The sequence below is a fragment of the Clarias gariepinus genome, chromosome 23, assembly GCF_024256425.1.
Source record: "Clarias gariepinus isolate MV-2021 ecotype Netherlands chromosome 23, CGAR_prim_01v2, whole genome shotgun sequence".
In the NCBI taxonomy this organism is placed as follows: Eukaryota; Metazoa; Chordata; class Actinopteri; order Siluriformes; family Clariidae; genus Clarias; species Clarias gariepinus.
In genome coordinates, this window is record NC_071122.1 from 16,795,592 (window position 1) to 16,816,104 (window position 20,513).

The following is a 20,513-nucleotide window of genomic DNA, read 5'->3' on the forward strand; positions in this document are numbered from 1 at the left end:
ATAAAAATAAATTGAGCAGTATAAAGTGGTCTTTCGGTAATGTTCACATGCTGCATTGTGTGTGTGTGTGTGTGTGTGTGTGTGTGTTGCTTTCAAAGTGGTGCAAGTTTAATGCAATCCCTGTTAAGAGTTTGTGCTTATGGAGGTGGTTTCTAATGGTAATTTTGAAACTTGGCAAAACTTCAAAATCAGCTAAACTCTGAAACTCTGGAAACTAATTGGAAACTTTGAATCATTGCATGTTTTTTTTTTCTTATAAGATCACTTTTGCACATTCTCTGTTGAAGAGTGCTAGCAATAATAGGGTGACCAAAAACTGCAAATGGCTAAAAACCATCTCTGCAGCTTTTTTTTTTCTGCAAGTTTTTCTATATTATATTTCTATCCTTATTCCATCCCCTAATTTATTTTTTACTGATAATTTATATTTTAAGGTCACTAGCGGTCGTATGAGCTTTTCACTGCATATTGTACTGTGCTTGACTGTGTATGTGACAAATAAAAGTTTGAAAAAAAAATAGAATTTGAAAAATCCAAAAATTTATATGTACCCCGAAAATTTTTATATCCACTGTATAAGTTCAACACAAACTTTCTATAAATTAGTTGTTTCCGACATCCTATTTTTTTGTACTCTTTGGTTTTGTTACTGACAGTAATATGCTGTATTGTCTTTATTAATTAAGTGTCATGCTGCAAAATAAGCAAAATAATATGCTGCATGAAAAGCCACAGATAAAGAACAAACTATTGACAAATGATACTTGTGATGAGATTTAACCAGCACTTACAGTATTGATGCTTCTGAGTGTCTACAGGGTGCTGAACTTGGGAGATTGTGATCTTCCAAAGATGCGTCATTTGATTCCAATTATTCTTTCGGATATTTTTAGAAAGATAGCCACAGCAGAATACAGGTGATTTTGTTGTGCAAGATTAACTATCTGGCATTAAAAGTCATTCTTCTTGGACTGGTTAATGTTTACTACAGCTTGTCTGACATCAGAGTTCAAAGGTCAGATTCATATGAAAGGACATGTAAGGGGCAATGAGGAGCTGGAGAGGTGAGCAAATGTGAAGTGAAGATTGGAGAACATCATGGTCGCAATCTCAGAATTCCAGAGTGAGTGGCATTTTTAAAGTTCATAATCGTAAACGTGTTTGCGCAATTCAATTCTATTTTATTTTACTTGTATAGCCATTTTAACAGTAATCATTGTCACAAAGCAGCTTAACAAAATCTAAAGAAAATTATGGAAATCAGTACAAAAATGTGTGAGAAAATATGAATTCTATAAATATTTTTTGTATATATTTATAAATATAAAGTTTAAATTACTGAAGTGCAGTGTTTGATTCTGTTCAATATATGTAGCTGAAGTAGCAGTGCCATAGTTCATCCATGAAAATGTTCTCTTTATTTTATAATACCTTTTTTGTTTTAATTAATGAAGGGGAAAAAGAGCTTGGAATTTTTGTTTACTTCAATTTACCACAATTCTCTTCAACTGAGGAGAAATAATTTATATAAATCATATCCACTTTCATTTTCTATGTCTTAAGTAGCCTAAGTGTCACAGTATTAATTAATAATCGTGTAGCTTCCTTAAATCTAACAAAATGAAAATAATTGGAAGAATAAAAAAACAGGAAAGTGTTTTTAATTCAAATATTGCTTTCTAACTTTGCTGTAGAAATTGGTGTGGGTTTGTCAGGCTTCGGCATATTCTTCCTGCTGTTTGGAGTGTTGCTGTACTTTGACTCTGTCTTGCTGGCATTTGGTAACGTAAGTACAGTTTAGACTAAACCCTCCCCTTATTTTATTTTAAGTAAGAAAAAAGGTTAGATACTGTATGATGTATGAGGGTTAAATGCACTGTTTATAGATTAATAATGTTCTCTCCTATATTTATAATCCTAATAAAATATAAGTGCTGGCAAATTGAAGTGGGGGAAAAAAAGAAGAAAAAAAATATATACAGTACAGTGAGGTTAATAAGTATTTGATCACCCTGTGATTTTGCAAGTTCTCTTACTTAGAAATCATGAAGAGGTCTACAATAGGTGCATTTCCACTTTGAGAAACAGAATCTAAAAAGAAAGACCCAGAAATCACATTGTATGATTTTTTTTACAATTTATTTTTTAATTACTGTGTCAAATAAGAATTTGATCAGCCAGATTTCTGACTCTTAAAGACATGTTGTTATTTTGCTTTTAAATAGTACAGCTACACTCATGATTGCTCATGATTCTAAATTAGTAGCACCTGTTTGAGGTCGTTAGCTGTCATAAAGACACCTGTGTACCCCACAATCAGCCAAAGTCTATGTAGATACATGGGGTATCAATGATGTTAAGAATGGTGAAAAATCAGCCCAGAACTACACGGGTGGTCAATGCCGTGAAGAAAGCTGGGACCATCGTTTCCAAGGCTACTATCAGTAATACACTAAGATGTCATGGTTTAAAATCTTGCATTGCACAGAAGGTTCCCCTGCTTAAGTCAGCCCATGTCCAGGCCCGTCTGAAGTTTGCCAGGGACCATCTGGATGATCCAGAGGAATCATGGGAGAAAGTCCTGTGGTCAGATGAGACCAAAGTAGAACTTTTTGGTCTTAACTCCATTCGCCGTGTTTGGAGGAAGAAGAGTGATGAGTATCATCCCAATAATACCATACCTACATTACAGTGAAGCATGGGGCTGGAAGCATCATGCTCTGGGGTGTTTTTCTGCACAGGGGACAGGATGACTGCACTGTATTAAGGAGAGGATAAACGGGGCCATGTATTGTGACATATTGGGCAAAAACCTCCTTCCCTTAGTCAGAGCATTAAAGATGGGTCATGGCTGGGTCTTCCAACATGACAATGACCCAAAGCACACAGCCAGGAAAACCAAGAAGTGGCTCCGTAAGAAGCATATGGACTATTTAAAAGCAAAATAACAGGTCTTTGAGTGTCAGAAATCTGGCTGATAACAAGTGATCAAATACACTAACCCTGCCTCCAGGGCTCAGATCCAGAATCATGTGCATTCCTGCATTCTTGCTGGGCCATAAAGTTTCTAGACTAATATAAATATAACTGCTGAATCAACTGACAAATGTAATAGTGTACAGTTGCAGTTACTGTCGACATTTGCATATGCTCATCATGAACATGGCATGGCATGGCAATATTAGGCTTTCATTTTTTTTATTAGTCTTTGTCTGTGGACAAATTATTGTAGGATATATATTTTAAAATACAAAAAAAAGTATTTGAATAAATTTGTTTTGGGTTTTACAAACAATATATATATATATATATATATATATATATATATATATATATATACACAGTGGTGTGAAAAACTATTTGCCCCCTTCCTGATTTCTTATTCTTTTGCATGTTTGTAACACTTAAATGTTTCTGCTCATCAAAAACCGTGAACTATTAGTCAAAGATAACATAATTGAACACAAAATGCAGTTTTTAAATGAAGGTTTACATTATTAAGGGAGAAACAAAAATCCAAACCTACATGGCCCTGTGTGAAAAAGTGATTGCCCCCCTTGTTAAAAAATACCTTAACTGTGGTTTATCACACCTGAGTTCAATTTCTGTAGTCACCCTGAGGCCTGATTACTGCCACACCTGTTTCAATCAAGAAATCACTTAAATAGGAGCTACCTGACACAGAGAATTAGACCAAAAACACCTCAAAAGCTAGACATCATGCCAAGATCCAAAGAAATTCAGCAACAAATGAGAACAAAAGTAATTGAGATCTATCAGTCTGGTAAAGGTTATGAAGCCATTTCTAAAGCTTTGGGACTCCAGCGAACCACAGTGAGAGCCATTATCCACAAATGGCAAAACATGGAACAGTGGTGAACCTTCCCAGGAGTGGCCGGCCGACCAAAATTACCCCAAGAGCGCAGAGACAACTCATCCGAGAGGCCACGAAAGACCCCAGGACAACATCTAAAGAACTGCAGGCCTCACTTGCCTCAATTAAGGTCAGTGTTCACGACTACACCATAAAAAGGGGCTGGGCAAAAACGGCCTGCATGGCAGATTTCCAAGGCGCAAACCACTTTTAAGCAAAAAGAACATTAAGGCTCGTCTCAATTTTGCTAAAAAACATCTCAATGATTGCCAAGACTTTTGGGAAAATACCTTGTGGACCAATGAGACAAAAGTTAAACTTTTTGGAAGGTGCGTGCCCCGTTACATCTGGCGTAAAAAAAAACACAGCATTTCAGAAAAAGAACATCAATATGGTGGTGGTAGTGTGATGGTCTGGGGTTGTTTTGCTGCTTCAGGACCTAGAAGGCTTGCTGTTATAGATGGAACCATGAATTCTACTGTCTACCAAAAAATCCTAAAGGAGAATGTCCAGCCATCTGTTCGTCAACTCAGGCTGAAGGGATCTTGGGTGCTGCAGCAGGACAATGACCCAAAACACACCAGCAAATCCACCTCTGAATGGCTGAAGAAAAACAAAATGAAGACTTTGGAGTGGCCTAGTCAAAGTCCTGATCTGAATCCTATTGAGATGTTGTGGCATGACCTTAAAAAGGCGGTTCATGCTAGAAAACCCTCAAATAAAGCTGAATTACAACAATGAGTGGGCCAAAATCCCTCCAGAGCGCTGTAAAAGACTCGTTGCAAGTTATCGCAAACGCTTGATTGCAGTTATTTCTGCTAAGGGTGGCCCAACCAGTTATTAGGTTCAGGGGGCAATTACTTTTTTACATAGGGCCATGTAGGTTTGGATTTTTTTCTCCCTAAATAATAAAAACCATCATTTAAAAACTGCATTTTGTGTTCAATTATGTTATCTTTGACTAATAGTTAAATGTGTTTGATGATCAGAAACATTTTGTGTGACAAACATGCAAAAGAATAAAAAATAAGGAAGAGGGCAAATAGTTTTTCACACCACTGTATATATATATACAGCTTCAGAAAAACACATACCCCTGTATAGATTATGCCTTTAAATTCGACCAAGGAGCAAGGCCTGTTTGTGATGATGATTGACTACATCAAGTAGCATCTCTGTGCCAACATAAAAAAGGACTAGTGTGATAGCACTCATTAGATTTACCACCACACATTACTGTACAAATTGGAAGTCCAAAGAGCTCAGTACAAGTCTGAGAAAGAGGACGATAGATTTACTTGATTCTCTTGAGATGTCTCTTGGGGCCATTTCTAAAGTGAAGCTTTAAGCTCAGTTAAACAATTATACAGGTTATTAGAAGGTGTAGCCATCCAGACATACAGTAAACTATCACCCTCAGGTGGGAAAAAATTGGTTTAGATGGTCAGAAAAAAATCCAAGACTGGAAACAGCAAAAGTTCTACATAGCCATGGAAAAACTGAATTGCTGTTGTCCCAGAAAGAAACCTCTGCTCCAAAATCAACATCAACTAAATCAACTGAACTAAATCAGCTGACCACAAACAGACTTTTTAAATTCTTAGGAGTGCAAGTGAAGTCATACCAGGGCTACAGTTAATAACAAGAGCGCTTGCGCCCGCTAACAGCGGGTTAAATATCACTGCTTGTCTTTTATTTATTTATTTATTTACTTACTTATTTGCGGAAAGCGGTTGCAACTGTCAGGATATTTCAATAATATAATTTATAAACTCTTCATGAGTTTTCAGCTGGATTATATACCAACATATAAAAAAAATCCACATGGTGGCATCTTTTGCTCCATTTTTAAATATGTCAGTGTGAACACTGAGCAAACCAGGATTTTATTATCATGTATCATTTTATCGTTTTGGTCCAAACCAAGAAAACTGAACTGTAAACACACCTTTATACTTCCATGGAGTGAAAGGTTGCCATCTAAGTTAAAAAAAAAATAATAATAATCCAAATTAGACACCTTCAATCTTGACTAAAGCTTGCAGCTAACCACATAGACAAAAAAAATCTCTCTGGGGGAATGTTGTAACCAGAGGTATGTTTGGTGGAGTAAAGGTGAGACCCCATGCTTTGGTTTCTGCTTTGCTGCCAGTGGAATTGATGCATTGCACAAAGTGGCTGGGATAATAAAGAGGGAGGACTATCTTAAAATACTTCAGCTTACCCTTAAATCATCAGCAGGCTGGTTGAAACTTGTTCCAACAGGACAGTAAATGCAAACAGACATCAAAGTTGGTTGTGAAATGGATAAACCAGGCTCACATTAAGGCATTTGAAGTCTCAACCCTAACAAGAATATGTGGACTGTGCTAGTAAGTCAGGTTCGTGCCAGGAACAAGCAACTATACAAAAATAAAAGCAGTAAAATTAGTTTAACTGAACATTGCCAATTCTGGCAAGAAGAGAGGTCAAATATCCAGCCAAAATTCTGCCAGATGCTTGTTGATGGTAACCAAAAGAAAATGATAAAGGTAAAACTTGCTGAGGATCATTTACTCAAATACTAGGTGTGCTATATGATATTTGCATATGGACCCAGAGTTCCATTAACCCAAAACTGTTGCACCAAGCTATTGAGGTTTGCTTATATTAAACTTACATGTTGTACAATCATTCTGCCCCAGAAATAGGCCAGTTTAAAACACTTAGTGAACTGAATAAAAGGAGACTATACAGTACAAGCATGACTGAGCAAAAAAAAAAAAAGGGTCACATACTGTAGGTGAAGAAATAGCACATATACTGTACACATGATCACATGCTTTTCTGGTTGTTTCGAGTTGTCTCTATGACCCCCCCCCCAAAAAAAACAAAAAAGGTCATTTTGAGAGTTTTTCCAACGGCATTTACATATACAGTGGTGTGAAAAACCTTCCTGATTTCTTATTCTTTTGCATGTTTGTCACACTTTAATGTTTCTGCTCAAAACCGTTAACTATTAGTCAAAGACAACATAATTGAACACAAAATGCAGTTTTTAAATAAAGGTTTACGTTATTAAGGGAGAAAAAAAAACTCCAAATCTACATGGCCCTGTGTGAAAAAGTGATTGCCCCCCTTGTTAAAAAATAACTTACCTGTGGTTTATCACACCTGAGTTCAATTTCTGTAGTCACCCCCTGATTACTGCCACACCTGTTTCAATCAAGAAATCACTTAAATAGGAGCTACCTGACACAGAGAAGTAGACCAAAAGCACCTCAAAAGCTTGACATCATGCCAAGATCCAAAGAAATTCAGCAACAAACGAGAACAAAAGTAATTGAGATCTATCAGTCTGGTAAAGGTTATAAAGCCATTTCTAAAGCTTTGGAACTCCAGCGAACAACAGTGAGAGCCATTATCCACAAATGGCAAAAACATGGAACAGTGGTAAACCTTCCCAGGAGTGGCCGGCAGACCAAAATTACCCCAAGAGCGCAGAGACAACTCATCCAAGAGGCCACAAAAGACCCCAGGACAACATCTAAAAAACTGCAGGCCTTACTTGCCTCAATTAAGGTCAGTGTTTACGACTCCACCATAAGAAAGAGACTTTTAAGCAAAAAGAACATTAAGGCTCGTCTCAATTTTGTTAAAAAACATCTCAATGATTGCCAAGACTTTTGGGAAAATACCTGGACCGACGAGACAAAAGTTGAAATTTTTGGAAGGTGCGTGTCCCGTTACATCTGGCGTAAAAGTAACACAGCATTTCAGAAAAAGAACATCGTACCAACAGTAAAATATGGTGGTGGTAGTGTGATTGTTTTGCTGCTTCAGGACCTGGAAGGCTTGCTGTGATAGATGGAACCATGAATTCTACTGTCTACCAAAAAATCCTAAAGGAGAATGTCCAGCCATCTGTTCGTCAACTCAGGCTAAAGCGATCTTGGGTGCTGCAGCAGGACAATGACCCAAAACACACCAGCAAATCCACCTCTGAATGGCTGAAGAAAAACAAAATGAAGACTTTGGAGTGGCCTAGTCAAAGTCCTGACCTGAATCCTATTGAGATGTTCTGGCATGACCTTAAAAAAGCGGTTCATGCTAGAAAACCCTCAAATAAAGCTGAATTACAACAATTCTGCAAAGATGAGTGGGCCAAAATTCCTCCAGAGCGCTGTAAAAGACTGGTTGCAAGTTATCGCGAACGCTTGATTGCAGATATTGCTGCTAAGGGTGGCCCAACCAGTTATTAGGATCAGGGGGCAATTACTTTTTCACACGGGGCCATGTAGGTTTGGATTTTTTTTCTCCCTAAATAATAAAAACCATCATTTAAAAACTGCATTTTGTGTTAACTTGTGTTATCTTTGACTAATAGTTAAATGTGTTTGATGATCAGAAACATTTTGTGTGACAAACATGCAAAAGAACAAGAAATCAGGAAGGGGGCAAATAGTTTTTCACACCACTGTAAGTATTAGTAGTGGTAAAATTAACACGTTATAAAAGTAACAATAACTTTCATTCTACCTGACATATCTGAATCTGAAAACCCACATGCACAGTTTGATGTCTGAAACCTGCAGCCACAGGCCTGTGCCCCTTGTGTTTTTTAATTAAAAGCATATCCATAGTCTGTAGTAGGGGTTACATCACTAACCAACAGCGTTGGGGGACGTTACTTTTTAAAGTAACTACTGTAATTACATCACAAAATTATTGTCATTAAAAAGTAATCTTTCTGATAAAAGTATCTAGTTAGAGTACTTTTCCATTGCAGGAAATGAAAACTCCTATATAAAAGTCTAAAAGTATATATAATGAAAACGTCTCGGGTTACATTGCTGTAACCCTGTTCCCTGAAAAGGCGGGAACGAGATGCTGCGTGAAAACGCTATGGGAACATCTTGTTGTGAAGCATGTGTGTACCAAACACGCCAAATTTTTGGCTTTTATAACCTCGGTCAGGTGACGTCATCTGATAGGAGGCACCTGCAGGTTATAAATAGGAGTGAACCGGAAACATTCCTCAGATTGATTTGTCTGAACGGACGTCCGGTCACATAGGCAGCGCGGCATTGGGACGCAGCATCTCGTTCCTGCCTTTTCAGGGAACAGGGTTACAGCAAAGTAACCCGAGACGTTCCCTTTCAAAGGCTACACTCGATGCTGCGTGAAAACGCTATGGGAACGAGAGTACCAATGCCGCCGCACTGCAAGTGTCTGAACTCCAAGGTTGTGTAGCGTGTGCGCACAAGGCCAAGAAGGTCTTAGAACTATGTCTGGGTAGCTGACTCGAGGACCTGTGGGCCCGGAGTAGCATGAACATCCAAACTATAAATGTAATAAATGTGTGCGGAGAGGACAACCCTCCGTGTCACATACTTGCTGCAGGGGAATACCTCTTGCTAGTGCAATAGATGAGGCGATCCCCCTGGTTGAATGAGCCCTGATTCCTAGAGGCGAAGTGAGCCCACGCGCCTCATAGGAGAGGGCAATAGCCCAGTGTAGTGGGGGCCATCCCCCGTTGCGGCCCCAGACCATGTAAAAGCTGCTCTGACTTACGCCACTAGCTGATGTGGTGGACATAAATCTGAAAAGCACGTACTGGACAAAGTAAGTGAAGTCTTTCCTGCTCCAAAGCTGTAAAGGCGGAGAACAGAAGGCTTCAAAACAATAGGATGCATATTGGAAAATGTGTGCGGAGAGGACCAACCCTCCGCGTCACAGACTTGCTGCAAGGGAATACCTCTTGCTAGTGCAATTGATGAGGCAATTCCCCTGGTTGAATGAACCCTGATTCCTAGAGGCGAAGTGAGCCCACGCTCCTCATAGGAGAGGGCAATAGCATCTCTCACGCAGCTTGTGGCCCCAAAACATGTAAAAGCTGCTCTGACTCGCGCCACTGGCTGATGCGGTGGACGTAAATCTGAAGAGCACGTACTGGACACCGTGAGTGAGATCTCTCCTGCTCCGAAGCTGTAAAGGCGGAGGACAGAAGGCTTTAAAAACAATAGGGATGTCCAATCCTCTTAGAGAGGTAACACCATTTAGAAAAAATATCTTAAGGGTCAGAAACCTGAGGCACTGACTCTAGTGGTTCAACAAGGGGCACAAGCCAGAGGACAAATTTTTTCTGCAGAAACTCCAGCACTGAAACAATTCGGCAGTGGACTGGGTCTACCTGCTTCGTCATGCACCAACTTTCAAATACATTCTATTTGAGGGGAGGCAGTCCTAGTACTCCATAGTCTTAATTACGCTGGCTGGAAGACCAGCTTGACTTAGAGTTAGAGAGTAATAAAGGGGACATTTGCTGATCTTGCGAGGCAAAGAGGTCCACCTCCGCTACATGAAATTTTCCCAGAATGTAAATCGCCCTGAGGGACAGGAATCTGGTGCACTAGCTATTTAGCGGCGCGAGCACAGTCCGCCCTGGCGATTAATATATGAGACTGCCATAGTGTTGTCCACCCGCACTAGGACATGGTAGTCTCAACTGCTGGAGGAAGAGCTTTAGGGCCTGAAATAGAGCTATGATTTTGAGGCAGTTGATGTGCCGCGCAAAAAGATGGCCTCTCCAGCTCCCTTGGGCTGGATGGTCATTTAAGACCGCACCCCAGCCCATGAGGGAACCGTCTGTCATTAGCATCTGCGACGACAAGACGAACATAGAGTGGGACCCAGAGTCAGAAACCGGGGTCTGAACCACATAGGAAGGGTACGAAGCACCTGGCGCAGGGGATTGGCCCTAGAGTAAAATCCCCTGGTTCTTAGCCACAACTGAAATGCTCTCATGTGCAGAAGGTCCAAAGGTGTCACCGTGGATACAGCTGCCATGAGAGCTAAGATCTCTGAAAGTGATGGCCACTTTCTGGTCTAGCTTGATTTTCTTGACGGTGTTGAGAATGGATTCGACACGAGTGGGAGACAGCTGTGCCCGCTTACGCTCAAATTCTATGTGACACCCAAAAAATGTTGTCCTCTAAACAGGAAAGAGCATGCTTTCATGGCATTGGATCTCAATCCTAGGAAACAAAGATTAGCTAGAACGACATGCTGATGTCGAAGCGCTAGCTACTGAGACTGGGCCAGCCAGTCATGTAATTCAATACGGATGCTCTGGAGTCGTAAGAGCCAGAACTACATCCATGTACTTTGTGTATGTGCGGGTGAAAAAGATAGACCCCGAAAGCGAACCTCAGGAACCTTCTGTGTTGTGGCAATATTTCCATTGATTTATTTTTAGATAGCGGTAAAGCCCGCAAAATCTAAAAAATTGGACGCAGCCCCCCGTTCCTCTTGCACTTTCCGGTTTCATGGAAGTGGAGACCACGCCATTGAAACGTGGAGGGTGATGTGAGAACTGAATCCTGTAGTTTCTCTGTACAGTGCTTAGTACCCAAGGAGATATACTTGACAGTAGCTTCCACGCTGCCAGTTTCTCAGAAAGGGGCAAAGCTCAGCGGCTTGGTTAAACGGGGGGATGTTAGATTTTCGGCATCCTGAAACACGGCAGGAAAAACCCGAAGAACTAACATTTTATTGGAGACCGGAGTTGCCCGAAACACCAGTGGTGGCGGAGCAAGAACACCAACCTCCTGGGGGTGCCAGGGAAAACACTTCATTCTTTAAAAGGAATTCCGCGTGCCTCTCCCCATTGGGGGGCCACCCCCCACGGTCCTGGGCACATGAACCTCAGGGCTTCTTTGTGAAGAGAATATGCCAGTCTGACCTCTTTTGAGGCAGATTGCGTGACGCACGCTAATCTTGCGAGGGGGTGCCCAGCTCAAAAACACTCTCCTTGTGTGTTTCATGCCTCGCAACAGTCAGACCCGGTCGAGACTGGGTGGCCGACAGTCCCGACTCTTGAGCAAGGCGGGGAAGGAATTTCCCGAAGGCTTGTTATATAACTTTGCCTCATGAACCTAGTGGTGACCGAGTTAACGACATCGCCAAGTAGGCCGGGAGGCGAGATGGGGCATCAAGGAGGAATACACGATCCTTCTCCTTAATGCCCCTGAGATTCAACCACAAGTGCCTCTCCGCGGAGACCATAGCAGCCATAAAACGGCCGATAGCACAAGCCGTCTGCTTTGTTGCACGAAGAGACAAGTCTGTGGCCCGGCGTAAATCCAATACGCCTTACCTTGCAGAGCCCCGCCAGTACTCAAGTCTGTTAGCAGGTCAGCCTGGTAGGCGTGCAAAACCGCCATGGTGTGCAATGCGCCAACCTGACCTGCTGCCTGAAAAGCTTTTCCCTCCAGGGAAGATAAAAAGTCTACACAGCTTGAAAGGAAGTAATAGCTTTTCAGGAAGGATGATGTCCCAGAAGAGAGATAGCCTGGAAGCGTCTCTTCTATCTGGGTGTCATCATATAACTCCGCGTTTCTACCTCAATTATATTTAAATAAATAAATAAGTTGATGACAGGAAAACACGGGATAAATACAGCTTACTCCATGAAAGGGTTAACTCATATGGAGATTGCTAAGAAAAGGAGAGAGAGCGTCGTTAAGGCTCCGCCCCCGGCCACCCGACAGAACCTGCCGTCTATGTTTTTATTTATTTATTTTTAAGTGCTTAGAGGCTATTACCATCTCCGCGGAACCAAGAGAGGATGTTTATCCTTGCCCATTCACAAGAAGCGCAGCGCACGCTTGAGAGTGGACAGAGGGATTTCCCGATCCGATGAGAATGCGAAAGTAAGGAGTTTTAAATCCGTCTCTCACTGCTCTGCCGGATGCACGAGGCGCGCGCGTGTAGCACTTAATCGAAGCAGTAAAGTGTAGAGATCGCCCTCCGATATGGATTATACACACGGAGGGACACCTCGTTTAAACTCTGCCATTATCAGTGAGTTAAACACTTATTTTTGCTGGTTAGACACGACATGCTCACAACTAGGTGAAGACAAGAATCTGAGGAATGTTTCTGACCGAGGTTATAAAACCCAAAAATTTGGCGTGTTTGGTACACACATGCTTCACAACCAGCAACATGACAAGATGTTCCCATAGCGTTTTCACGCAGCATCGAGTGTAGCCTTTGAAAGGGAACTATAAAAGTCAAGACCTTTATAATTATTCTACCATCATCACTCAGCGAAGGTTGGCCCATAATCTGTTAACTACTAATACCCCTATTTCACTTACGCGCGTTGGTCCGCTCATAGTCAAACCCCATAGGTGAGATAGGGGTATTACAACAGGAACAACAGAGGGAGGCGGGTTATCGGGGACGGGGCTTGTAGGGCGACTTTTACACACACACTGAGGAATTGGAAATGACTGCTGTCTGGCTCACAGATTACATAAATTGTCTAAATACCGAATTACATTTTTTACAAAAAGTAAGGAAATAACTGAGTACTTAAATGGCGGATCTAACGTACTCATTACATCCAAAAAAGTAGTTTGTAACGCATTATACCCAACACTGCTAACCTCACACACATCTCCCTTGCTATGATTTATCTTTTTTTTTCTTCAGATTTTGTTCCTGACTGGATTGGCCTGCATCATTGGTCTGAGAAGAACTGCTCACTTCTTTTTCCAGAGACAAAAGTTTAGAGCATCCTCCTTTTTCCTGGGTGGTGTGGCTCTAGTTGTGCTCCGATGGCCACGCATAGGCATGCTCGTGGAGAGTTACGGCTTTGTGCTTCTGTTTAAGTGAGTAACATATGGGTGCCTTATACATTATGACAGCATTTCCTCTTGACCTCTTGCCGTTACTTGATCCAGAATCAAAATGTGCAGTTTGTTTGCAGACCCATGTTGGCCACAGATAAAATCACTTCCCAAATACTGATGATGAACTGCTTGCTAAGTTTGCCCCATAGACTTTAATGATCATCTGACAAGAGACCAGATAACTTTGTGCTAGTGCATCTAGTTTGCCTAAATGCTAAATGGCCTGCTAAATGCTAAAAAAAAAAAAAAAAGTCTGAAAAGATTTGATGGTAAACTAGCACTTAATAAAATTGAAACACTGTTTTAGCATAATATAATTCTGCCATTTAGCAATTTACAATTTCACTGAGCACATCAGTTTATCTTCAGTGCTCAGTGACATTGTAAATTGCTAAATGAAGAATAAATGATACACTTGTATTACATGCACAGATGTAATAATACTTGTATTGCATGTGTGGCGACGCTGTGGAAGGTGAGATAAATATGAAGTGTTTTGAAACCAATTACACCAAATAAAATAACCCAAATAAGGAGCACAAGTTCGTTAGGTTAGGTAGAGAGGCAGGTGTACAAATGTACAAAACTTTATTTTATTTCACAATAAAAGTTATAAAAACACTCAATAGCATGCCATACTACATAGTAAGGGCACTTTGTCCCACTCACACCAAGGCTGTAACATATAATAGGAAATACAATAAAACAATACTAACAAAAAAAAAAGAAAACAAACAAAAACTTCAGGCACAGGCTTCCCAGTGGCAGGGGCAGGCTAAACGAGGTACAAACCCTAAGGTGCACTTCACACGCATCCACACACTCACACAAAGTGAAACGGGAATACAATCAGAATACAATCAGCACCGCACTCCACACTATTGCACTACCACCCGTACTCTGTGCTAGGTAGCTAGCTAGCCTCCCGGCCCAACGGTAGGCCAACACAAATTAAATCATAAACAAAAACCCATCTAATTTAACCAAAATAACAATATAAAGAAACATTAAAAAAACATTGATCACAAAAACTAAGAATAAGAGAGGAGAAAATAATTAAACCAACAAGAAACAAAATACTAAATGAAAGTTTTAAGCCAACTGTTCGTTGAATCCGTCATATCACAGTCAGAGTTCTCCGGAAGCTACATTATAACACTCTCCACAATACAATCAAAGATGCAGAAAAGCAAAAGCCCAAACAGGCCTTCGGACAGTGGCAAGGCAACTCCGACTTGTTTATACAGTTAGCAGAAAAAATGGACTAAAAACAAAGAAAAGAAAAACACTTTAGGAGAGAAACAGCAGGAGAAAATAGGAGAAACACGGTAGGAGGAGAAAACAGCAGAAGAAAACAGGAGAAACACTGTAGGAGGAGAAAACAGCAGGAGAAAACAGGAGAAACACTGTAGGAGAGAAACAGCAGGAGAAAACAGGAGAAACACTGTAGGAGGAGAAAACAGCAGCGCCGTCCACAGTCGATGCGGAGGGCAAATACATCCGCCTTCAAGTGACTCACCGGCACCGTGGCAGACACCCGTAGCTCACTAAGAAAAAGAGCCATAACTAAAACGTATTTGTTCCATGAAGCAGAGAAAACGAAATGTACTTACCAGGATGAATCACTGCGCCACACAAGTTGTAGCATCACTCACAGCTCATAATAAATCATGCAGGATAACCCATATGCAGAAAAGGCTCCACAGCTAAGCGGTAAACGAACACCAGTTAGCATTACCCGACGCCAAAACGCACAGCATGTAATGAGCGTATACCTACCCGGCAACAAGTGGACAGTCTGACTCGACCAAATATCGGTTAGCCATTGCGCTACCTAAGATAAAATGGTAAGTACACAAACAGAAGATATTACTAATAGAGTCTCATGTTTGGATGGCTGATAACGTTGAGTTCCCTTTCAAAAGCTACACTCTATGCTGCGTGAAAACGCTATGGGAACGTCTTTCTGTGTTGCCAGTTGTGAAGCAGATGTGTATCAAACACGCCAAATCTTGGCATATATAACCTCGTTCAGGTAAGATCATCTGATAAAGCGCACCTGCAGGTTATAAATAGGAGTGAACCGGAAACATTCCTCAGATCTATTTGTCTTCAGGACCATTTTGTGTTTGCGTGTGATGTGTGCTAGCGAATTTAAAAGTATTAACTCATTGATATGGTGGAGTTTGTTACGAGATCCGTACCTAAAGTAAAGAGAACTGTGAGTTGTGGCGCATTTCTGGGGTTAAACAGTGTAATCTGGCAGGCGCGCACGAGACGGAATTCCCCCTTTCTCTTGCGTTTTTGCCGGATTAGGAAGTTTTCCATCCACTTCGACACATCGGCACTTCTTGTAAATGGATAGGTAAGACACCCTCGCTTTGGCCGCGTATTTGGCCACGGAAGCGCGATTTTTCCCCCAAGCGCACAAAATTATATGAACAAGCCTTCGGGAAATTCCTTCCCCGCCGTGCTCAAGAGTCGGGATTGTCGGCCACCCAGTCCCGACCGGGTCTGACTCTCGCGAGGCGTGAAGCACAAAGAGAGAGTGTTATGAGCGTTTTGTTTCTCAAATCCAACCAAGGGATTGGTTTGTGACAATCGATCTGAAGGACGCATATTTTCACATGGAAATATTGCCACAACACAGAAAGTTCCTGGGGTTCGCTTTCGGGGGCAAAGCTTACCAGTATCGGGTCCTGCCATTTGGTTATGCTCACCCTGCACATTAGACGACTGGCTGATTCTGGCTCAGTCTCAAAAGCTAGTGATTCGACATCAGGATGTCGTCCTAGCTCATCTCCGTTCCTTAGGATTGAGACTCAATGCCAAAAAAATGTGTTCTCTTTCCTGCTCAAAACACAACATATTTGGGTGTCACATAGGATTTAAACGCAATGCGGGCACAGGTGTCTCCTGCGTGTGTAGAATCCATTTTCAACACCCTGTAGGAAACCAGGCTAGGCCAGAAAGTGACTGTTCATCACTTTCAGAGATTTTTAAGTCTCATGGCAGCTGCATCCGCGGTGATACCTTTGGGCCTTCTGCACATGGGATCGTTTTAGTTGTGGCTAAAAGCAGGGGGATTTTACTCAGGGCGAATGCCCAGAGGCAAATAAGGGTTACGCGCCAAGGGCTTTGTACCCTTTCTATGTGGTTCAGACCCCGGTTTCTGACTTTGGGTTCCACTCTAGGTGCATTTTTGTCGTTGCAAGATGCTAATGACAGACGCCTCCCTCACGGGCTGGGGTGCGGTCTTAGAAGGCCGTCCAGCCCAAGGGAGCTGGAGAGGCTATCTTCTCGCGTGGCACATCAATTGCCCCAAAATGATGGCCTAATTTTGACCCTGAAACACCTCCTCCAGCAGTGGAAGCTAGCATGTCCTAGTGTGGGTGGACAGCACTATGGTAGTCTCGTACTTAATCGCCAGGGCGGACTGTGCTCCCGCTGCTTGAATAAGCTAGCGTACCAGGTTCTTCTTTGGGCACAGGATGAGTTCCTGTTCCTCAAGGCGATTTACATTCCAGGGCATATAAAGTTGGGAGCCCTGGAACCTTCATGCACTTAGAACTTAACACTAGAACTTAAGGTGAGGCTATTTGAAAGTGTTGCATGGCTAAACATGTAGACCCAGTCCGCTGCCGAATTGTTTCAGTGCTGGAGTTTCTGCAAGAAAAGTTTTTTCCGGGCTTATTCCCTAGTACCCTCAGAATGTACGTAGCCCCTATTTCGGCTTGTCGTGTTCTGACTGATGGGGTCTAGTTGACACCCCTTCCAAGCCACTAGAGTTAGCGCCTATTTGGCTTCTGACCTTAAGATGGTTTTCGCCTTTTACAGCTCTGGAGCAGGAAAGGTTTCACTTACTGTTTTGAGTACGCACTCTTCAGATTTCTGTCCACCGCACGCGCCAGTGGCGTAAGTCAGAGCAGCCGTTTTTATGCCAAACGTTGTCACATCGGGTGAGAGATGCTATTGGAAATGCTATTCTTTTTCCCCATAGCATTTTCATGCAGCATCAAGTGTAGCTTTTGAAAGGGACGTCTCGGCTTACTTTTCTGTAACCCTGTTCCCTGAAAAAGTGGGAACGAGATGCTGAGCTCCAATGCCGCACTGCTTGCGTGACTGGACATCCTTTTAGACAAAATTGATCTGAGGAATGTTTCTGGTTCACTTCTATTTATAACCTGCAGGTGCGCTTCATCAGATGACGTCACCTGACCAAGGTTATATATGCCAAGATTTGGCATGTTTGATACAGTACACACATGCTTCACAACCGGCAACACAAAAAGATGTTCCCATAGCGTTTTCATGCAGCATCTCGTTCCCGCTTTTTCAGGGAACAGGGTTACAGCAAGTCTCCCGAGACGTTCTTTTTGTCTTTGGAAAGCCAATAAAACAACGTTTTCCAGTTTTTTGACCTTGTATTTTGTGGCATTTCCATGTACAACAAAATTGGTTTCAAATTGGTTACACTCTCTGACACACTAATTCTCTGTGCGGTCGCTGGAGGCCTGGAGGGGCACTAGGCAGGGTATACCCTGGATGGGTTGCTAGTCCATCACAGGGCCCAAGCATGCACACACTCAAAGTACTTGAATTACTTTTTTGATGTAATCAGTAATCTAATGCATTAGGTCAACCATTTAGGAACTCATTTATTGAGTTATATTTTCAAAAATGTAATCTGTTATTCAGACAATTTATCTAATTCGTAAGACAGACAGTAGTGATTCCATTAGTGTGTGTGTGAAAGTTGTCCTACAAGCCTCGTCCCCGATAACCTGCTTCCCTTTGTTATTCCTGCTGTATCCTATATCACCTATGCGGTTTAACTCATGGTAAGAAGCGGTGTTAGGCACTGTGAGCCGCTGCGAGTGATCGCCCAACGTTCCGTGAAGTTCTGCAAGGTCCGCAAGCTTCTGCCAGGACCAACGGCCAAAACCCGCGGTGAATCATGATGAACTGTATTTACGGCCACTGCGCGAAACCGCATAGGTGAGATAGGGGTATTATTAGTTAACAGATTATGGGCCAGGCTTCGCTAAGTGATGATGGTACAATGATCATAAAGGTCTTGACTAAAAACAACATGCATGAGGAATCACAAACGAGTTTTCATGCTGCAATTAAAAAAGGACTCTAACTAATTACTTTTATTACCAAAATATAAACAAACTAGGGAGAATGATACTAAAGATGGATCAATGAATGCTTTATATGTATTAGTTTCCCAGTGTCCCAGGTTGTCTTTATTCATTTATTTGATCTTAATTCAATTCAATTTGATTTAATAACCATCAATGTCACAAAACAGCATGCCAAAAAAAAAAATACATACACATTTATGAAAAAAAAGTTTAAAGTGTAAGGAAATTTATAATTAGCAGTTTGTCCTGCACATTTTACTGATAATATATTTCTTATCTTGGCAATATTTTAGAGATCAAAGAAGGTTATCTTAGTAATGTTACCTACATGTTTAAATAAAATACTCGAATTATTATTTACATCAAGGTCTTTTACTGCTGCACAGAGAAAGTGAAATATCCCCATATTGCGATATTCTATTTATTAAAGCTTTATTTAATTTAAAAATGCTAATATTTGTAGTTCTGTGTTTAAATGTGTTCTTAGTGTTTTCCCCCCAGAATATTTGTCTGTATAAACAGTGGTGACAGGGAGGGTAAATTTTTTCAAGGAAAGAACAGGGTGTTTAGATTACACCACTTGAATCATAGCTCAAGGCTTCCTGAAAGTTCTGCCCTCCTTACAAATGCCAAATAGGTTCAAATAGAAGTTCAAACCTCGATCATATGAACATGTATAAAAAACTTTAAAAAATCTAAATAAATATACAAAGTATAGTGCATGCTATTTGTATTTATATTTAGAACATATTATTTGCTCGTTCTGTTTTGTGCAGTCATATTTGCTTACACGCTTAATCTATAACAAAAGGGTATTTTAATCATAAGGATCTGCCATCATTAATTATATGATGTCTGCAAACACGGTTATGCTTATGTCAGCTGATCTCAGGTTTAAACTGAAGACTTATCCTTAATTATAAATATACTCTCTCTTTTTCTAGGTCATTCTTTCCAATGGCTTTTGGATTTCTTGGAACCGTATTGAACATGCCATTCCTTACTACAGTAAGTACTGTAGGATATGAGTTAACATTATTCAGCACTAACACAGTAAAAGTGAATTTGATAACGATGGTAATGTTTCTTCTTACTCTGCTTTAGCTATTTAATTACTCAGGAAGCAGTTCCTCCATGGTCTAAGAGTTCTGAAGAACATGATGGATCATTTAATGGAAGCAAGTATCAAACATACAACTTCTGATTCCATACAGTGGTGTGTGGCAGCTTTGGAAGAACAAGGAACTAAAAAAAATAAAAAATCAATGGAGCACACCATAAACTCACTGATCAGACCAGTGTGAAATGCATTTTTGTTTATGTTTTTTGTTTCTTTTGTTTCTATTCAATTTGAAGAATATTTTTATTAGTATATTGTTTTTAAATAAACAGTTAAATAAACATTTTAACCATGATTTTAACATTTTAATGCTTTGATTTAATTAGAGGAACTCGAACGCTGTATTGCATCTCCAGTTGTACAGTTAATTAACTATGAATAATGCCAAGATGATGCATTTCATTTCCTTTTCAAAATAAGGTCCAGTTTCTAAAGCTGGTTGACCCGGTCAAGTTCTTCATCTCCATATTGGAAAAGTATTTGTTTAGCATGGACTGTGTACCCTTTTGCTTTTGTTTGTTAAAGCTCTATTTAAAAAAGAACTCATGTAATTAATTTATTAGAAGTAGATGGCAAATTCCATAAAGATGCTTCACGATTCCAGTAAATTGTTTGCCAGAACCTATTGAGAGACATAGTCAGATCAGAGAGGAAAGACAGGAGTGTTACTAGGGTCTCACCGACGGCCT

General features: G+C 40.9%; 1 protein-coding gene across 1 annotated transcript; it reads left to right on the forward strand.

The window, feature by feature from the left end:
• Positions 1–1,048: 1,048 nt before the first annotated feature.
• golt1a (golgi transport 1A) lies at positions 1,049–20,119 on the forward strand. Its single transcript, XM_053483473.1, has 5 exons — positions 1,049–1,064; positions 1,695–1,786; positions 13,355–13,533; positions 19,649–19,712; positions 19,809–20,119. The coding sequence occupies exons 1-5, from the start codon at positions 1,049–1,051 to the stop codon at positions 19,845–19,847; spliced, it is 390 nt and encodes a 129-aa protein (XP_053339448.1). The 3' UTR covers positions 19,848–20,119.
• Positions 20,120–20,513: the final 394 nt, after the last annotated feature.